A 19,896-nucleotide genomic window follows, 5' to 3' on the forward strand; every position below is an offset into this window, starting at 1 on the left:
GCAAGGAGGCTATCCCAGTCAGGCAGCAGAGGCAGGGTGGCGAGGCTCTCAGATCGAGGCCAGCTCCCTGGGTTTTTAAAGGGCCACGTGCAAAAGGAGCAGAGGCAGTAGTGTTGGTTCGCCCCCACCCCACGGATTTTCTTAGGAAAAAAAAGCAAACTCCAGCTCGCTTTTAGTAAAAGAGAGCTGTGGCAAATATGGGTGAGGAAGTGGGTAAGTGGTGGTTGGATGTGAGGGAGGGCAGAGTGAGGTGTGTGAGGATGAGCTGGATGTGTATTGTGTGGTAGCAGTGGGTGAGGCACAGAGAGTGAAAGTTACCTGCCTGTGAGGGGGGGGGCCTCACCTGACGTCTCACACGGCAAAGTGTGTATGTGTTTCACTTCCACTCATATTACCTAACAGTGTTACCTATTTACTGTTTTCACTGCTCCTCTCTGCCCATCTGCACGGACATCCTAAGCCCTCATACCAAGGCCTCAGGCCACAGACAGACAGGCTGCACAAACATTCTAAGGGTGACAAACACAGCCACCTTTGTGGCCTGGTGCACCAGGAAAAAGACGTTTTACCTGGCTCAGGTATGGACTTTTGGCGATTTGAAGGTCCGATTACCTGCCAGCAACAGGGAGGGACGTCATGTGAAAATTTGGGGGCGATCCGTCCAGCCGTTTCGGTGTTAGGGAGTCACCAACAAACGGATGGTTAGCTTTTTATATATGTAGATAGAAGATGGCGACTTTCTCTTTCCCAAATACTCTTTTGTTATGGGATATGTAAATAAACGAATTAATGTAAGGGGTTTTTTTTTTGCAATTGGCCACTAGAGGGTGAAAGAGACCACAAATAAATGAGGCTTTAAAGAAATCGGATGAATAAACACACACATAACTTGCTGGCACTGTTGTTTTCCTCTCTGGGTTGCATGTTACCGTGCAGAGGCACAGATTCGAATCAAAGTGTCCATCCCAAAGATAAAGAAGGAATTCCAATGCATCTTTGGGGTTTGATGAATGCAGGCTTAGTCATTCTAATATCAAGCCAAGTTATTTTTCTTTGTTAGGGGGTTTAAGTTAGCACTGGGTGAGGAGAAGCAGGAACCAAAGGGTGACAGTTTCATCGAATATCCAGCTTGAAAGAGGCTTTAGGGATTCAGGCAGCTAAGAGCAAAATTCTCTCCTCACCTCCAAAAAAAAAAAATCTCATTTATTTCTCAGCAATGTCAGGGCAATTCCACAGAGTTTCTCTAGCTGCGACACTAGAGTTTAAGATCAGATTGAGAGCTGGTGGATTCGAGCCAGAGAGAACCAAGTGGTTCTTCCCAGAGACTGTAAATAATTGTTTAATTTATGAAGCTCGCCACCGCAAGATGTGTTAATGCTTGCAAGCTTAGGTGGCTTTAAAAGGAAATTAGACAAATTGACAGAGGTCTAGCAACAGCCACAAATAATTTAATGGGACCGCTGAGTTCAAAGGCAGTGTTAACCTCTGGCAAAACTGTTCTCTTCTGCCCCCTGGTGGCTATTCCAGAAGTGTCTGGCTGGCCCCTAATAGAGAGAGGGTGACAGATAAGGTGCTCCTTTGATCTGACTCAAACTCTTCCTTTGTTCTTGTAACCTCAGACCCTATTTTTCTTTCCTCTCCAAAGCTAGTGTCCCTTTACGTTTCTTCTGCTGCTCGTGCCACACTCTTCTCTTGGGATATTACGCATGTTTGCTTGCAAAGGTTCATAACGGTTGGGACTATTGGGAGAATAGGATTCTCGGGACACAAATAAACAGAAGCAGCTCACCCCACAAATATACTCCTAGCCTGAAAATCAACTCCAGTAGATACTCAACCAGCTGCCTCTTTCAAAAATGCACCCCTCCCCCCACAACTGCAATTAGGAAAATATTTCCTAATGTACAAAGAGGTGTGGAATTTGATGGTATTGTTCCCAGCGCTTCCGTTTTTGACTGGCTCACAGTTTGTAGCATTCATTGCCCCATATTTACTTCCCTTGGTATTTTTCTCCTGCTTTTCTCCCCAGTGGGGACCCAAAGCAGCGTACAACATATGAAACAGGGAGATACGGTTCACAACAATTCAGTTTAAATAAGCAAACAGGAAAGCAAACTGTACACAGCCTGCAATGTCTGCTAAATTACGGCCAGTTCATACATTACAGGCTATGCCTGCAAAACAGCAAAACCCACTGCTGGCAAAGGAGCATTCAGAAACACGTTGGCCCTTTCTGCACATGTGAAATAATGCGCTTTCAATGCACTTTCAATGCACTTTGCAGTTGGATTTTACTGTGCGGAATAGCAAAATCCACTTGCAAACAATTATGAAAGTGAGTTGAAAGTGCATTATTGTGCACGTGCGGAAGGGGCCAAAGTGTGAGTGAAGGGGTCTACATCAGTGCAATATATTCCTGGTGGATCCCTGGTGCCGGTACTCCTGATGGAAACGCAATTAGGTCCACAACATTCCTGGCAGGAAGGCTACAAACGTTGTGATCCCAAGTGGATCACTGCCTCAAGTAAGAAGTCCTTTTTGGGATGTGTAGGGAGGGTCAGTGGGTCAGTGGCAGAGCATCTGCGGGCCTTACAGAATGTTCCAGGCATCTCCAGATGAAAGGACCAGGCTCTAAGTGTTGTGAAAGAACTCTGCCTGGGATTCTGCAGTCACTGCTGGTCTGAGTAGACGGTGCTGTCCTGGATGGACCAAGGGTATGGTTCGTTATACTGCAGCTTGTAAGAGTGAGGTCGAATTGGCCTATTTGTGGCTCTATTTCTACAAGGGTTAAACTTATGGAGGATTGATCTTCTATTAGACAGGATACCCAAAGATGAAACCTCCATGTTGAATGGCAGTATACCTGGGCATACCCAGTGCTGAGGCCAGACAAGGGAGAGCAATCACCAATCAGCATAGTGTAGAGGTTAAGAGCAGGTGGACTGTAATCTGGAGAACCAGGTTTGATTCCTCCACATGAGCAGTGGACTCTTATCTGGTGAACCAGATGTGTTTCTGCAATCCTACATTCCTGCTGGATGACCTTGGGCTAGTCACAGTTCTTCGGATCTCTCTCAGCCCCACCTACCTCACAAGGTGTCTGTTATGGAAAGAGGAAGGGAAGGAGTTTGTAAGCAGCCTTGAGTCCCCTTACAAGAGAGAAAGGGGGGCATAAATCCAAACTCCTCCTGTTATACAATCCTTCCATTAATACAAGGCAGAGTAGCAATTCTCCGTGTGTGTGTTTTACAACCCATTTTACTGACTCATTGTCCTCCAATATGCTAAACACTAGCCAATATCTCTCTCCTCCTCCATCAGCCTCCCTTCTAAGCTGATGGAAACACTTGATTTCCTTCCAAGTGATTTTCTCCAGAGGTTTTTTTTTCTCTGTTTGTTAGAAAGTTAGATGTTGCCTCTTTTCACTGTTAAAAAGCTCAAGCAAATTGTGCGGATTGATTGCAAGGAAAAAAAAATCTAGCAAACTGACAGTAATAGTTTGAGAAACAGCTAAGAACCCCCCAATGGAAGGAAACATTAAAATATTGATAGCCTGGAGCATCAATGAATCTTCATCGTGTTCTCAAAGGTAATGACTTTGAAGCAATTGTACAGAGCCGCCTAGTGTAATTGCGGGTTGTCACCAGCATTGTTTAATGATGATCAGTTGACAATGAGAGTTAAACTGAACATAGAAATAAACTGTTCTTTGTGAACATCATTCATTCAGAACAACAAAGTTCCAGTTCCATAATCCAGTCATCATAGGTTTGTTTTACTTTTTATTTATTTTAGACTCTCCTGGGTCATGGGGCTTGGGGCAGATCGCACCATTCAATAAGCAATCTATCAATAAAGATAAGACATAGTTACAACATCTTAAAGTACAATCCGTAAAATGCCATCCTAGCCCAGGCTTCAGATTAAAAGGTGATCATTTGGCATCTGACAACCTATCATCACAGGCTGTTGTCAAAAACAGGTGGCACCAATGACAGCTGCAGAAGACTGGTCTTGGGTTCAAGGTGAAGGAAAAGGGATTCCACCTAAACATCAGGAAAACTTCCTGACAGTAAGGGCTGTTTGACAGTTGAATGCACTACCTCAGAGTGCGGTGGAGTCTCCTTCTTTGGAGGTTTCTAAAGAGAGACTGGATGGCCATCTGACAGGAGTGCTTTGATTGTGTGTTCCTGCATTGCAAGGGGTTGGACTTGATGGCCCTGGTGGTCTCTTCCAACTCTATGATTCTATGACTCTATGACTATCCCCAGTGGAACGTTTGGCAAGACAACTACAGGATCAGTATGTCATCTGGATTCCTGCACAACCCACTCATGTCACATTGTGTCTGGGCATCAAGCCCTTACCAGGGTGTCCAACATACAGCCCAGAGGCTGGATCCAGTCTTTTGAGAGGGTTTATTAGGCCAATTTGAGCCACCCCCATTCTCGATCTGGCCTGGTGAGCCCGCTTGCCAGTCCAGGCACACACGCCCCACACACCCACATATAAAGGAAGCTAGATTACATTTAGATGAAAGTAGAGTGAAAATTGGTGGAAGGAACTTTAACTACTTGAGATAAACAGATGACATCACGTTGGCAAAAATAGTGGAGATTTGAAATGACGGCTGAAGAATGTTAAAGTGCTAAAGTGGAATTACAGTTGAACATCAAGAAGACAAAAGTAATGTTTACTGGGGAATTATACAACTTTAGGCTTGATGATGAAGAAGTTGAAATTGTTCAATCTTGTCTATTCCTTCACTCCAGATTGCAACCTGGAATTCAGGAGGAGTCTGAGATTAGGAAAGGCAGCCACGAAGGAACTAGAAACAACTGTTAAGTGTAAGGTTGGGCTACCACTGACCAAGATCAAATTAATTCATATTATAGTATTCCTTTTGTCATGTATAGGTGTGAAAGGTAGACAGTGAAGAAAACTGACAAGAAGAAAGCTGATACATTTGAAATGTAGTCAGAGGTGGGATCCAGCAGGTTCTCACCAGTTCCCGAGAGTGGGTTACTAATTATTTGTGTGTGCCGAGAGGGGGTTACTAATTGGGTCTGCTCTTCCGTTAGAAATTCCATTAGGTCCAAAAATCATAAAGTCCTGTTGTTTCCTATGTGGCTGGTTAGCGAAGGTAGAAAACAGGATAATTCTTCCTGTTGGGCTATTTTAAAAACATGTTTTAGTAATATGGTAAAGTTCCTTGTTTAAGGAAAGCATCCTTCTTTTGATTTCTAGAAACAAAATTAAGTATTTGAAAGTATTAAGTATTTGACAGGCAGTCAATTAGAGGAGAAGTAGTTATTTCTGTTGGCAGTAGACGATAGGACTTGCTATGATGAGTTTAAATTGCTGTCTGAGGGAAGTAGCTAAGAACCCTCCTAAACTTACAATAAAATGAGTGCAACATGTTTCTTGTGTGGTAAAAAGTTGGCCATAGCCATTTTATTTAACAGAATTGGATCAAGGCAAACAAAGCTTGTGGCGCAGCATGGGGGTCTGATCTGTGTGCTGGGCAGCCCGAGTGCTGTCCCCCAGACACCTAAATTTTTCTACAGCACGCCTGCTGATGAAAAATTAATGCACGCTGGAGCAGCTGTGAGATTCCAGATGGGCGGTTGGCACTTCCTGAAGACTCCACTGCTGCCAGGGGCGCAAGCCATAGAAGCCCACGTCTGGGCAGGTTACCCTTTGGCTTGCTCTACCCCAAACCTCATATGGAGGTTCCCATAAAGCGGGTATTTCACCCGCTGACCCTAAACTAAAGATCAGTCCCCCATGCGCAATCCGCCAACCCTTAACAAAACGAACATGCATTAACAAATAACAAATACAGGGAGGGAAGGGTGGGAAACGCGCGTGTTCCGGCAAATGGGGGGGAGGCGAAGCCGGACCTAGCCTAAATAGGCTGCCTGGCCCTCCCCCAGATGACGTCAGGGCGCCCCGCGTCACTGCTGGGCGCCCTAGAAGACACAAAGCCTCGCGAGCAGAGGGAACTCGCGAGGCAGCCGGGAAGGGGCCGCCCATGGGAGGCTGTCCCTTCCCCAGCAGCAATGGCGACCGTGGTAATTCACGGCCGCTTTTTTGCTGTCTGAGGGAAGTAGCTAAGAACCCTCCTAAACTTACAATAAAATGAGTGCAACATGTTTCTTGTGTGGTAAAAAGTTGGCCATAGCCATTTTATTTAACAGAATTGGATCAAGGCAAACAAAGCTTGTGGCGCAGCATGGGGGTCTGATCTGTGTGCTGGGCAGCCCGAGTGCTGTCCCCCAGACACCTAAATTTTTCTACAGCACGCCTGCTGATGAAAAATTAATGCACGCTGGAGCAGCTGTGAGATTCCAGATGGGCGGTTGCCACTTCCTGAAGACTCCACTGCTGCCAGGGGCGCAAGCCATAGAAGCCCACGTCTGGGCAGGTTACCCTTTGGCTTGCTCTACCCCAAACCTCATATGGAGGTTCCCATAAAGCGGGTATTTCACCCGCTGACCCTAAACTAAAGATCAGTCCCCCATGCGCAATCCGCCAGAGAGCTGGCCTCCAGCTCCCGCCACGCCAATTATACCTTGAGCCAATCACACAATTCACCACGTATGCTATGCAGCCAACAGTCCATGCCCCATGACGATAAGTGAACCCCGTCATCTCGATAAAGGGGGGCCAGTTTGTGTGTAATGTCCCAATGAGCTATGCACCGACCCCCTTTTGACTGAACAAATCTTGACACTGCACGACAGGTGTTGATCCTGGCTAGGTCCACTTGCTTTGGAGAGATGGCGCCCCGCCAGCTGCGCCTCTCCAGCAGCTTAGACCAGAACAGCATGGTTCCAGGTAACCTTCCGCAGATCAGGTCCAGATCTTCCCGCATCTTGTGGAGTAGTGAAATCCGTGGGCACGCAGGTAAATCATTCTCCCCGAGATGTATGATGAGTGCATGAGGAGCACCGAGACGATCCATCTTGTCCTGCAGCACGGGCACAAGGGCATCCCACCGCATTCCTCTGAGGCCAAACCACGAAACCCGGTTCCCTGGCGGAAGACCCAAGTTCCATCCCCATCCGGAGGATGCCGCGTAGCGAGATGCCCAGTGGACGATGCTATGTCCAATTATCCAAATGCGTCGAGGACCTGTAAAAACTGAAAGACAAGCAAGCTAAACATGTGTGATGGGCCGGATGTAAGCCCTGTATGCGGAAGATCGCCATCTGCCCAATGACTGGATGCGTTCCGCCGGCCAGCCCAGGGAGGCGGCGGTGGATGCTGCCCCAATTCGAAAGGAGTGAAGGCCAAAAGACAAGTGGGGGAGGTGCAGTCTCCTGAGACACAACCGGAACACACTGGCCAGCTGGTAGCGGGACAAGCAGGTCCCGTCCTTGTGCATGAGCAGCGGGCCCGGCATGTCAGGGCAGGCAGCCATGTAAGCCTCAACCAAAGAGACGGGGCAAGGGAGGCATGGTGGGGCTGGCCGAATAGTTACGTCCGTGCCCTTCCCTAGCTGGTCAGTTTTTGAACGGCGAAGGTGTATATGTAAGGCCTGGTCAGAGATGGTGATGTCATCCCGTGCCAAGGCTCTACCTGTATTGTCATTGCGGGATGCCGAAACCAGTTCACTACTCCTAAAGGCACCGTAAAATGCCAATGTAAAGGCAGCTCTGAACAATAATGTTTCGTAACGGGACTTGCAAACAAAGGGGAGGGTGGACAGGATCTGTTTGAGTAGGGAAAGAGAAACGCCGAGCGCCGCCCGTCCTGCTTGTGGGGGGCCATCCTGGCCCACCCTTTTATGGCCTGGCGGGCAGCGAAAGAGCGGGATGGGTCGGGGAGAGAGGAGATTTTGCAGTGAAACGAAACTGCCGCCATAAAAATGTGAAGCGTCCGCGCCGACCGTCCTCTTCGCTGTAGGTGGGCCAGGTATCGCAGGATAGCTTCTTCCGTATAGGGTGACTTGTGCTTGCCCAACGATGCCGAGTGGAAATCCAGGAAGTTCTGTAGTCCCCTCTGGTAAGCCCGACGTGTCGCTGGTGCCAACGATTCCCTGATGCCCATAGCCACTAATCTGTGCCAAGGTTCCACAATTCCTGAGGAAAGAGGTCAGGGTTAGCCGCCGCCCCTGGGGCCAAAGCCCGGAATTTGTCCATGTGGAATCTGGAAAGGGCGTCAGCTATGCCATTATCCACTCCTGGCACGTGCCTGGCTGAAAACGAGATGTTATTAATCAAGCAGTTGGCTACAAACCTCCGTACCAAGCGCATGACTCGCTCAGAACGGGAGGACTGTTTATTGACTACCTGGACCACCGCTGCGTTGTCGCACCAGAAGAGAACCCTGCGGTCGCTAAAGCGGTGCTTCCACAAGCACACCGCCACTAGTATGGGAAAAAACTCTAAGAAGGTTAGGTCCCGCAAGATTCCTGTCGCCTCCCACTCCACCGGCCAGCGTTAGGCGCACCAATGACCTTCAAAAAAGACCCCAAAACCAAAGCTCCCGGAGGCATCCGACTGCACCTGCAAGTCAGAGTGTGCGTAAAGAGGGGACTGCCATAATGCCGTACCGTTGAAATGTTTTAGGAATTCCACCCAAATTGCCAAATCTGCCTTGATGCCCTTGGTTAAACGGATATAATGATGGGGAGCCGTAATCCCCCTCGTGGCCTGAGATAAACGGGCACAGAAAGGGCGACCTGGAGACACCACCCGGCAAGCAAAATTTAGGTGACCCAAGACCGCCTGCATATCCTTGAGGGTGCATTTACTGCGCTGCAAAAAATCCTGCAGGAGTGAAAGGATTTTCTCAAGTTTATCTGGTGGCAGGCTGGAAGTGCCCTTCACGGTGTCCAATGTAATCCCTACAAAGACCAAAGAAGAAGTGGGGCCCTCTGTCTTCTCTTTCGCCAAAGGGATGCCCAGCTCCGCTGCTAGCTCCATGAAAGCCTTCAGCCTGTCAGCGCACTCCGTTGTGCCAGCCTTTCCTATGATCAAAAAATCATCCAAGTAGTGTGTTAAATGTGGAGAGGAAGCCCGTCCCTTGGCAGCCCATTCTATAAATGTGCTGAAGGTCTCAAAAGCCGAACATGCCACGGAGCACCCCATCGGCATTGCTTTATCGACGAACCACCGGCCCTGAAACTTAAAACCTAGCAAACAGAAGTCATCGGGATGTATGGGCAATGAGGCTAAAAGCAGACTGAATATCACACTTCACGCATCTGTGCCGCATGGCCACAGGAGCGGATGAGGGCAATAGCATGATCTAAGGAGGCATACCTGACAGAGCTGACTTGAGTCGATGCCATGCGCTCACTGAAGAGCCCGTGGGATATGAAAGGTGGTTTATCATTCGAAACTCCCCTGGCGTCTTCTTGGGGACCACCCCTACAGGGGACACTCTAAGGTTGGGCAGGGGAGGGGAAGAAAATGGGCCAGCGATCCTGCCAGCTTGTAATTCTTTGTTAATCTTATCCTCCACCACACGGGGCAGATCCCTGGCCGACTTAAGGTTTCTGCAGTCTGTGGGGACCCTGGAGCCCGTGAATGGAATCCTAAAACCTTTGGTAAATCTGTCCAATAAAAATTGAGCCGCCAACTTGTTGGGGTAAGCCTGCAGTAAGGGGATCATGGCATGGACCTTCACAGGGGAGGCGGCCAAGCCTGTGAGGTCCCAAGTTCCCCCGGCCTCACGCAGTGGAGGTGGCCCCGGGGTTCCCCGACCCGCCATCCTTTCTGTTGTTGGGGCTGGTTGTGGGTCGGGCATTCCAAAAGGGCAGGGAAGGCTTTCCTTTCGGGCAGCTAATGCGTGGGTGGGGCCCCGCGCATCGCTCGCAAGAATGCTCGAACTTGCACTTAGATCTGAGGCATTTCCCTCCATTAAATTCCCAGCACACTAAGCGGCCAGTGCCGCGGAACATGGGGCGCTTCCTATTGGCGGGCTGTTGGGTTTTGACGTTGGCCTGCACCAGCATGGTCCATGATTTGTCATGGACAAGATGCCACCTTGTCCTATACGAGTTGGAGGCCATCTTCCTGAACTGCTCATCGTATCCTATGGCTGCCGACTCCCCTGCAATCGACCGTGCCCTCAGCACGTTGTTATAGTGTGCCTGTAGCTGCCATGCCCTGAGCGGGTAAGCCGCTGATATGAGCATGGAATATTCCCCAAAGCCCGAAAGCCAGTTGTTGAAGGTCCGTTCCACCCTTGGTGGCTGGGAGCCGCGCTTAGAGGAACTCCCTGTAACCTCCTGGGCCTCTTCTGGCACTAAAAAATCAAAAATGTTGACGTAATAGCCCTCCAGTGCCCTTTCCCTAAGTTTCCTGGGCAGGTGCCACCCCGGGGGGTCCTGAAGCATCTCGCCATTGGACAGGACTGAGTCCTGGTCCGCCCCATCCTGTGGTAGGCCTAGACTAAGATTGCGCCGCTTGGCTAAGGAGGGTGGTAAGGCAGGGATGCCTTCCCGGGACACCCAATAAAACCCATCTGCCTGAGCAGAGTCCTCATCTGAGGACAACTCACTGGATGAAGATGTGTCCCTGTGCTTCCTGGAACGCCTGCCGTGACTGGCCTTGCGTTTCCCGTGACGTGACCGCTGAGGCCGTCTTTGTTCTTCTTCCGATTCGCTGTCCGTTGAGAACTCTCCAGTCTCCCCACTGTCGACCTGGTCAGATAAGGAAAAAACCTCCCCTTCCCTAGAGTCCCTAGCCGCATGATCACTAGTGCTGGGAGCATCAGAGTCTGGTGCCTGTTCCTGGGCCTGAAACCACTTCCCGCTCTTAGAGAGCTGCATCATGGACTTGGCCATATTTCTCATAAAGAGAGGACCCATACTCAGCAAGGGGTTGTTGGCTGATGAGCGTGGGGCTACGCGCTTCCCTTTTCGGCCTCCCTTGTGATCTTTGCCCTTCCGGACAGGTGGCTGTGGCTGATAATGAACGAGCAGGGCTAATGGCCCGTCTGGAACTCCGGCGCTTAAGTTGGCCCCTTGCTTGCTCTTGGGACCCGTGCTGGGGGGCGGCCCTGTTGGCCCGTGAAAAAGAGCCCCCATACCCCTTTCCGAGCTGGGTGAGAAGTCAGCGCCCGCTGGGTAGCCGCTGCCCCCTGGGCGATCTTGGCCCTCTTGGCCTGGCTGCTATCTGGGACCTCTGTTGGGCTTTCCTTGCGGGACCTGGAAGCACCGTCAGTTACACCCCCCTTCTTGGGGGCCTTGGACTTCTGACCCTTTGCAGGAGCCATGATACGTGAGATGTGCGAAGATTTACCCTGGTAAAGCAATATGCGGGGCCAAGCACTCTCTATCTACTGCGGCAGGGAGGGATAGCAAGGAGAACATAAGGAAAAGGTTAGGCCATAGCAATCAAAACAAAACATGGATAAGCAAATACCACAAAACTTAAGTGAAGGTTAACCTCCCCATCCTGGAAATGAGGCCAGTAAGCATTGCAGCCGGGACGGAGCGAGCACCAGATAAGAGTGCCCACACCCAGTGTGTGTGTGTAGGCCGCAATGGCGGCCGGCCGGAAAGGCCGCAACGGCAGTTGTGCGTGGCGAGGGGCTCGAGTCCCCCCGCCGCCTCCCCCCTTGACCGGAAAGAGCCGGCCGGAAAGGCTGCGGCGGCGGCTGTGCGCGGCCGGGAGCGCGAGGCTCCCCGGGCGCCTCCCCGCATTGCTGGATGGAGCCGGCCGGGAAGGCCGCGGCGGCGGCCGTGCGCGGCGGGAGGCGCGAGGCCCCCCCCGCCTCCCCCTTTGACTTGCGGGGCCGGCCAGAAAAGCCACAACAGCGGCTGTGCGCGGCCGGAGGCGCGAGGCCCCCGGCCGCCTCCCCACCCCGCCGGCGAACCGGCAGAAGAGGCCGCGGAGGCGGCTGCGTGCGGCCGGAGGCGCGAGGCCCCCGGCCGCCTCCCCACCTTGCCGGCAGGAGCCGGCATGAAGGCGCAAGGCCCAAGCCCGCCTCCTCACGTTGCCGGCAGGAGCCGGAGGAAGGCCGCGGAGGCGGCTTTGCCTGGCAGGGGGCACGAGGCCTGTCCCGTCGGCCCCCTCCCCCCGGCCTGAACCGGGAGGGAGGCCGAGGGCCCTAAGAAAAGACCCCCACTTACCTCGTTGGATCCAAACGCGCGTGTTCCGGCAAATGGGGGGGGAGGCGAAGCCGGACCTAGCCTAAATAGGCTGCCTGGCCCTCCCCCAGATGACGTCAGGGCGCCCCGCGTCACTGCTGGGCGCCCTAGAAGACACAAAGCCTCGCGAGCAGAGGGAACTCGCGAGGCAGCCGGGAAGGGGCCGCCCATGGGAGGCTGTCCCTTCCCCAGCAGCAATGGCGACCGTGGTAATTCACGGCCGCTTTTTTATGGACAGAAAGATACCAGTTGGAAATTAGGAACTTTTTTTTACAGTAAGAGTTTTTTTACAGTAACAGAGAAATTATTCATGCCCCGCCCCCGGAATGCCTGGCCATGCCCCTGTCATGCCCCACCCAGCCCCATTGGCGCTACGCCACTGTTTGAATCCCACCACCATGGAAACCTGTTACTAAAATTTTTGGATCCCACCACTGAATGTAGTGCTGGAGGGAGATACCATAGACTGATACCACAGACTGCCAAAAAGACAAATAAGGGGTTTTAGATCAAATCATGCCTGAACTCTCCCTAGAAGCTAAAATTACTAAACTGAGGCTATTGTACTTCGGTCTCAGAATGAGAAGACCAGAGTCACTGGAAAAGACAATAATCCTAGGAAAAGTTGAAAATAGCAGGAAAACAGGAAGGGCCACCATGAGATGGATTGACTCTATAAAGGAAGCCACGGTCCTCAGTTTGCCGACTGGATGTTTTGGAGGTCATCGATTCATAGGGCTGCCGTAAGTCAGAAGTGAGTTGATGGCACTTAACTTACACACAGAGATACAAGCAGTGGTGGGATCCAAAAATTTTAATAACAGGTTACGATGGTGGTGGGTGGGATTCAAACAGTGGTGCCGCTGCACACACGCACCTCCAGTCCCTATTGGGCAGGGAGGTTGCTTTAGTAATCCCTTCTCGACACTCAGAAAAAATTAGTAACCACTTCTAGCTCGAATCCCCACTACCGTCTTAGCCAGGTTTCAGAACACAAACTAACCAGGTTTGAGGGACAACCTCCCCATTGCTTGCATGGCAGATTCCGTTTCTGGCACTCGTTCTCCCTGTTAATCCGCATTCCGGCAGGACCTGGTTGCAAGTGGCATAGACCCCATTAACACGGTTCAGAGCTGATCCGAGGGGAGGGATGAGGGTTGAAACTCTGACCTCCAAGTTTCCCCACTCCTGGAGTGGTGTATGCGAATTCTGGCAAACCAATCCAAGCAGCTTTCTGTGGATGCTACAGCCTTGTCCTGTGGTTTCATTTCGCTTTATGCGCATTGGCTGTAGCAGAAGGGATGCAAACATTAAAACAGTGAAAGCGATGTAACTTTTGAATTGTTAATGGTTTGACACAGGCGTAACGCATTAACCTGGGTTTGAACAATTAAAACAAAGTTAAATCGTTAAACTTTTACACGCTTGTTCGTTTTTTAATCATGCCTCCTACAATGTATGTTTTCCGCAGTGGGAAAAGGCTATCCCGCCCATCAAGAACCACGCCAGCCAATCAGGGAGACCGCTAAGCCAGCCTCTACCTGGTAGTTAGGGGATTGCTAAGAGTTCTGCAACCGGATGTGTCTGCTGTGTGCTCGCTGTGGTGGGGAGGGAGAAACTCCGATGAAGAGGACACGGTTTCACAACAAACAGGTTTGGATCTGCGTGCAAATTTCAAATGGGGATTTGACCCTAGAGAAGTGGTGAGAACTGGTTGGATCCCACCTCTGGATACAAGTCCTTTAATTTTTACGATTAGTTAGTAATTATGAAGCAAAAAGCCTCTGGCCAAAAGCAGACACTTAAATAACATTTTGCTTTCACGAAACCACACTCCACTGACTTCTCCCATCTTTTCAGGAAGCGAGAGAAAGAAAATATTTGAAATGATTTAAGTTCCCATTAAAGGAAATTTAGCTTTTATCCCTTTTTTGTGCACTCAACTGAAGCGAAAAGCAGAGAATTTATGATGAGGTGGTCTAATGTAAACGGAGAGCCTGAAATTAAGAATGATCCGCTGTCAAAGCAAACCAGCGGCACGGTTCATTTAGCTTTTCTTGCAATGGCTCTGGGACCCCATTTTTCAAACAGAACTGGAATGAGTTGTGACTGCGAAACCAGCTGAGTAAATAATAGGATTTCTGTGTGCATTTCCCTTCCTAAGTATGTTTGGAAAATGTGGCTTAGTCTGTCTCTCTGAGCTGCATTTATGCAAAATTAATTTGACTTATGAAATAATTGCAGTGTGCCATATGTTCAGTGGTACTGATTACTGGTAAGGAGGGGGAAGAGATATCTAAGACAAAATGGCATGAGGGCCACACGTGTCCGTGTGAAGAGGCTGTACCCCTTAAACATTCCTGTTGTGACCCAGAGGCTCCTAGTAGGCCCAGGGGTGTGCAACCTGCAGATCTCCAGATGTTCATGGACTACAAATCCCATCAGCCCCTGCCAGCATGGCCAATTGACCATGCTGGCAGGGGCTGATGGGAATTGTAGTCCATGTGTAACCTCTATCTGTGGGTTCTGTGGGGCAGAACTTGGAATGAGTTTGCAACAACAAATTTTAAAAACAAAATGGTTTACTTTCTTAACATGTAACATCAAACATCAACATTTAACGTCACATTTCAAGGTCCTGTTCAGGTTGCATTTTCAAGTCCTTATATTTACAGTCTTCTGATATTGTACCCAAGAGTCCAATTCTTCCTGCAAGTGGGTTGGCTCCTGAAGACTCTAAGGGCTTGGTGAACAGGATTCAACATGATGAAGGTTTCCAGGAGAACTCTCACCCATTACAAACACACAAAAAAAACCATGAAATAATAAACTCCAATATTTACAACATAGCAAAAATTAAACAACTACCTTCCCAGTAGTTCCCAACAACATTGCAGTTACCTTAACAAGGTGTTAAGGGCTTACACAAATCAAGGTCCGAGTCTGGTAGCCTTGTCTCCTCCAAACTAGCTCTGCAGCCTTCTGCTGCTTTGAGTCTCCACCCCTTTCTGGGTCAACCCATTCTGAGCATGGGGGTTACACATGCACATCTGGAGAGCTGCAAGTTGCAGACCCCAAGAAGAGAAGAGTTGGTCTAACCCAGGGGTAGGGAACCTGCAGCTCTCCAGATGTTCAGGAACTACAATTCCCATCAGCCTCTGTCAGCATGGCCAATTGGCCATGCTGGTAGGGGCTGATGGGAATTGTAGTTCCTGAACATCTGGAGAGCCGCAGGTTCCCTACCCCTGGTCTAACCAGACTGCTATCATTCTACTCATAAACGTACATCTGTGCCTAGCAAAAGCTTCACGAAGCTGTGTGAGAGCACAGCATTCAAGAGGTCTTTTTTGCATCTATCATAATACAGTCTATTCCCCCCCCCCTTCCTTCCTAGCTCCAGAAAGATGTGTGGGAGTCGAGCAGATGTGTCAGTGTCAAACAGAGAACACCTTCTTAGACAACGATGCCACACTGCATTCCAGTCACATTGCTGCGTCTTTCACGTCCTCCTTTACCCCTTCGGGAAAGATAGACAGCTGGCGGTTCAGCGCGGAGTTTGGACTTAGATGATAAAATAATGCCTTGAATGTGGGCATCAACACACATTTCGATATTTTGCCTTCAAGGCAGACTCTACAATACAAGATACTTTTATTTTCTGCCTGCTTTTGAGTCTGATTTAAGGTTGCTAATGTTAGATTTAGTTTAGAATCAGCCCAGTAGTGTGTGTGAGTGCAGATTATAGAAACTTCTCAAGAGATAAATGTAAAAGGTAAAACTTTGCTTTATTCAAGCATCTCCAGTTCACAGCTTTGTTCCAGGGAAAAAGGTAGGATAGAAAGAAACCCTAAGCTTTTAAGAATTCACTTCTCCCTAATGCACAAGTGGGAGTTGCCTCCTCACGCATCAGCCACGCATGTCAATGCAGGTGGAGGGGAGTCTGCTTCTAGTCGCGAGAAAGCCCTACCTAAGGCAGGTGGCAGCCATTGGGTCCGATGCGCTCAGGACGAAATTGCCAGGTCAGAAAATGAGACCTAGCATGGGGTAGGGCGAGGAAGTTAGTGGGGCTGGTCTCCTGGACCTAGCCCAGACAAGGGAGGGGCAAAGCTGTAAGAGAAGCAACAATGAACATTGTTACATAGAGTGAGATGCACAGCACCCCACAGTGTCCAGGCATGCAGAAGTCGCTTATTCTAACAGCTAGCTTCCAGGTGGGACCCAGAGATCTGGAATTACAACTGATCTCCAGAGCATAGAGATCAGTTGTCCTGGAGAAAATGGCTGCTTTGGAAGATGGCATCACATCCAAACTAAGGCCCCTCCCCTCCCAAACCCTATCCTCCCCAGATTGTACCCCAAATCTCCAGGAATTTCCCAACCTGGGGTGGCAACTTGTGACAAGCCTTTTTTTTTCCTACTCAGGAGTTGCACACAACCTCCGAAAATTGCTGGGATGATGTAGGTTCATTTTGAACTATAAGCCTTCCCCTCAGTTTCCAGGGGTTCTATAAGTGGCTTCTGGTTCACTGCTGTGAGGTAATTTTTGCGGTGCGCAAGGAGATTATTGAGATCACCAAGGCTGGGTTAATATATAATACTAAGAAGAGTTATTTATTTACAGGTTGGTTTTAGGGAACAAAGCAGCAGCACAGGTCTCCAAATAGGCCCCTCCTGCATATACTGAATATTGCACTTTCAATTCACTTTCAATGCACTTTGCAACTGTACGGAATAGCAAAATCCACTTGCAAACAGTTGTGAAAGTGCATTATTCTGCATGTGCAGAAGGGACCATAGACAAAGTAGAAACATGGCTGAGGGCTGAGGCACAAAAATTTAAACTGGTTGTGTCTTTGGAGAGTAGTTAGGCCTAGAGACAGAGCTAAACCCAGTGGTGGGATTCAGCAGGTTCACACCATTCGGCAGAACCGGTTGTTAAAATGGTACTTGTAAACAACCAGTTGTTAAATTATTTGAATCCCACCACTGGCTAAGCCTCTCCACCTCACCTCCAAGAAGAGCTACCCTTCACTCTGCCTGTTTTCCTGAGCCAGACCTGAGCTTTCCTTGCTGTCTCCCTGAGGCACAACTCATTTCCATCTTCTCCTGTGTCCCTTCCGACATCTCATTCCCCTTCTTGAAGGTAATTTCAAATGCTGGAGCAGTTCTCTTATGGACTGGGTTGAGTGGCTGATTTTCCCTTCAGGGTAAGGGTGACCAGATTGTCACCTTTGTAAACTGGGGACTTCGGGCTGGTGGGCGATAAAGACAAGAGCTTGCAGAGAGCCATAAGCCTTACTGCACCTTCTGGGGTGCTCCAGAAGGCAGTGCTGCCTCGCAGTCAGTGTCAAAGAGGGAGGGCTGCCACACACTGCCTTCCCTGGGGAGGCGCTCGGTTTCCCCTGCCTCCCCGCCTCTGTTGACAGGCGAATCACCTGAGAAGGCAGTGCGCCTCCTGCGGTCACAGCAGAAAGGGCTTTCGCATTCGCTCTTCTGGCTACTCCCAGAAGCTGCTAAAAGTCTTGGCAGCCTTCCAAAAATCGGACGGACTCAAAAAAAAACCCATGGGACGCGGGACAAATTGTTTTAAGGTGGGACTGTCCCGCCAAAAGCGGGACGTCTGGTCACCATACTTCAGGGGCAGGACAACCTCTGTCCACAACCCTGCCACTGGAACACATTCTGGTGACTACTGAGAATTTGCCTAGATCCCTGATCCTATAAAGAAGAAGAAGAAGAAGAAGAAGAAGAAGAAGAAGAAGAAGAAGAAGAAGAAGAAGAAGAAGAAGACTTTAGATGTATATCCCCCCTTTCTCTCCTGCAGGAGACTCAAAGGGGCTTACAATCTCCTTTCCCTCCCCTCCTGGCACAAACAAACACCTCCAGTGAGGTAGGTGGGGCTGAGAGAGGCCCGGGAGAAGCTGTGACTAGCCTTAAGGTCACTCCCAGTTGGCGCATGTGGGAGTGTACAGGCTAATCCTGAATTCTCTAGATAAGTCCTCCACAGCTCGAGGGCGGCAGAGCAGGGAATCAAACCCAGTTCCTCCAGATTAGATACATGAGCTCTTAACCTCCTACGCCACTGCTGCTCCTCAAACGTCTTCTTTTTTATGCACATATTGATTTTTTAATATTTTTTCACCATTTTATTATTACAACTTAAAGAGAACAGAACAAACACAGACAATACATTTCTCAAAGGGGCTCCTGATTTTGTCTGTACTGAGCATTAACACACTTAAGAAATTACCACATGTTCTCTACTTTTTGTTCCATCTGAGGGTAATTGTGCTATTTATCACTTGGTTGGGCTCTGTTTTTAGATGCTGTGGACAAATGAAAGGCCTTTAAATTGGTTAATTACTGATTTAACTTTAATTAAGCTGTATTACTGAAGCAATGTAAGGAAGATCGTTTCCTCTCATGTAAGCTACCATTTTGCTCACCCTGGCAACAGGCAACCAGAATTTACAACCTAACCTTTGTGAACAAGGTTTCAGTAATGAGACAGAGCTTATATTATATTTGTATTGGTTTTAACTTTTGCCCTGCCTGTATATGTTCATTCTGTGCACCGCCCTGAGCCCTTCGGGGGAGGGCGGTATATAAACAAACAAACAAACAAACAAACAAACAAGAGGACCCTTATAAGTGTGTGGAAGCTGGCGATTTGTGGTTTGCCATGCTGTGAGACCGGGGTGCGGGGCGGGGGGCGGGGAAGGAAGGTGATCTCTTCTGTTTCTGAGCCAGATATCAATCAGATATGTAGTAACTGGGCAGGTAGGCTGGCAGTGGTTGGGACAGGAGGTTGCTATCCCAAAACATTTGCCTCCTGAGGTAATGGCCCTTCATATTAAACATCTAATTGTAATAAACTACTGCTCTGTTTTGCTCCTCAAATATGCCATTTTGGTAATACGTACCAGCCCCCCCCCCATTTGTGTAATATGTACCAGCCCTCCTCAAATATGCCATTTTGGTATTTATTATTATTATTATTATTATTATTATTATTATTATTATTATTATTATTATTATCGTGCGTCGTCATATATTATTATTGTCGCCGCTGCCACTTCAGTCATTATCAAGTATTACGTCGTTGTTGCTGTTGTTGCTAAGTTGTTGTTGTTAATTCGGTTTTGATAGACCGCCCAACCCTCTTGATAAGGAGACTCTAGGCCGATGTACAAATGTATATAAAACAAATACAATATAAGGTCTCATAAATACAATATAGCGATAAAACATGAAAATACATTAAAATACATTATAGCAGCAATTCCAAAAATTACAGATAAAAATACATGCACAGATGCATGCACAGATGGCGCCCAACCCAAAGGCCAGGGTTGTACCAGCCCCCCATTTGGATGAGGCTGTTAAAGCATGAATTGGGGGGTGGTAGACGGGCTGGTATAAATACCCCATAGAATGTGTGCATTGCAGCTGCAATATTATATTTGAACTGTTAAGTATGATAATAAGGAATTACACACACAACTGTTACAAAAGGGGAGTGTGTGAGATAGAATGGAATGTGACTCACGTGTGCCTAGAGTTGCTGTTCTGTGGGTTACAACCCCCTCCCCAAAGCCTCTAAGAGCTCATCCAAACCTGAAGGTGGCAGGGCACCGATCACCGATGCAGTGTTGCCACACTGCCTCTAAGAGGGCTTTGGGACTGTGTTTGGCGAGCAAGAAAAAAGGCCTAATACCACCACTACCACCCCTGCCACCGAAACACCCTATAAGGCATACAGGACTAGTCCAAGAGCCTGGGTGGGG

The 19,896-nt window shown here is 49.0% G+C and overlaps 1 protein-coding gene across 1 annotated transcript; it reads left to right on the forward strand.

Moving 5' to 3' along the window:
• The first annotated feature begins 11,420 nt into the window (after nt 1-11,420).
• On the forward strand, nt 11,421-12,047 carry LOC125436952 (basic salivary proline-rich protein 1-like). The gene has a single exon (XM_048504334.1). The coding sequence runs from the start codon at nt 11,421-11,423 to the stop codon at nt 12,045-12,047; it is 627 nt and encodes a 208-aa protein (XP_048360291.1).
• Nucleotides 12,048-19,896: the final 7,849 nt, after the last annotated feature.

This window comes from Sphaerodactylus townsendi, linkage group LG07 (assembly GCF_021028975.2).
Source record: "Sphaerodactylus townsendi isolate TG3544 linkage group LG07, MPM_Stown_v2.3, whole genome shotgun sequence".
NCBI lineage: Eukaryota > Metazoa > Chordata > Lepidosauria > Squamata > Sphaerodactylidae > Sphaerodactylus > Sphaerodactylus townsendi.

Coding starts and splice junctions, on each gene's coding strand:
- LOC125436952 (XM_048504334.1), top strand. CDS start 11,421: ATGAGGCCAGTAAGCATTGCAGCCGGGACGGAGCGAGCACCAGATAAG.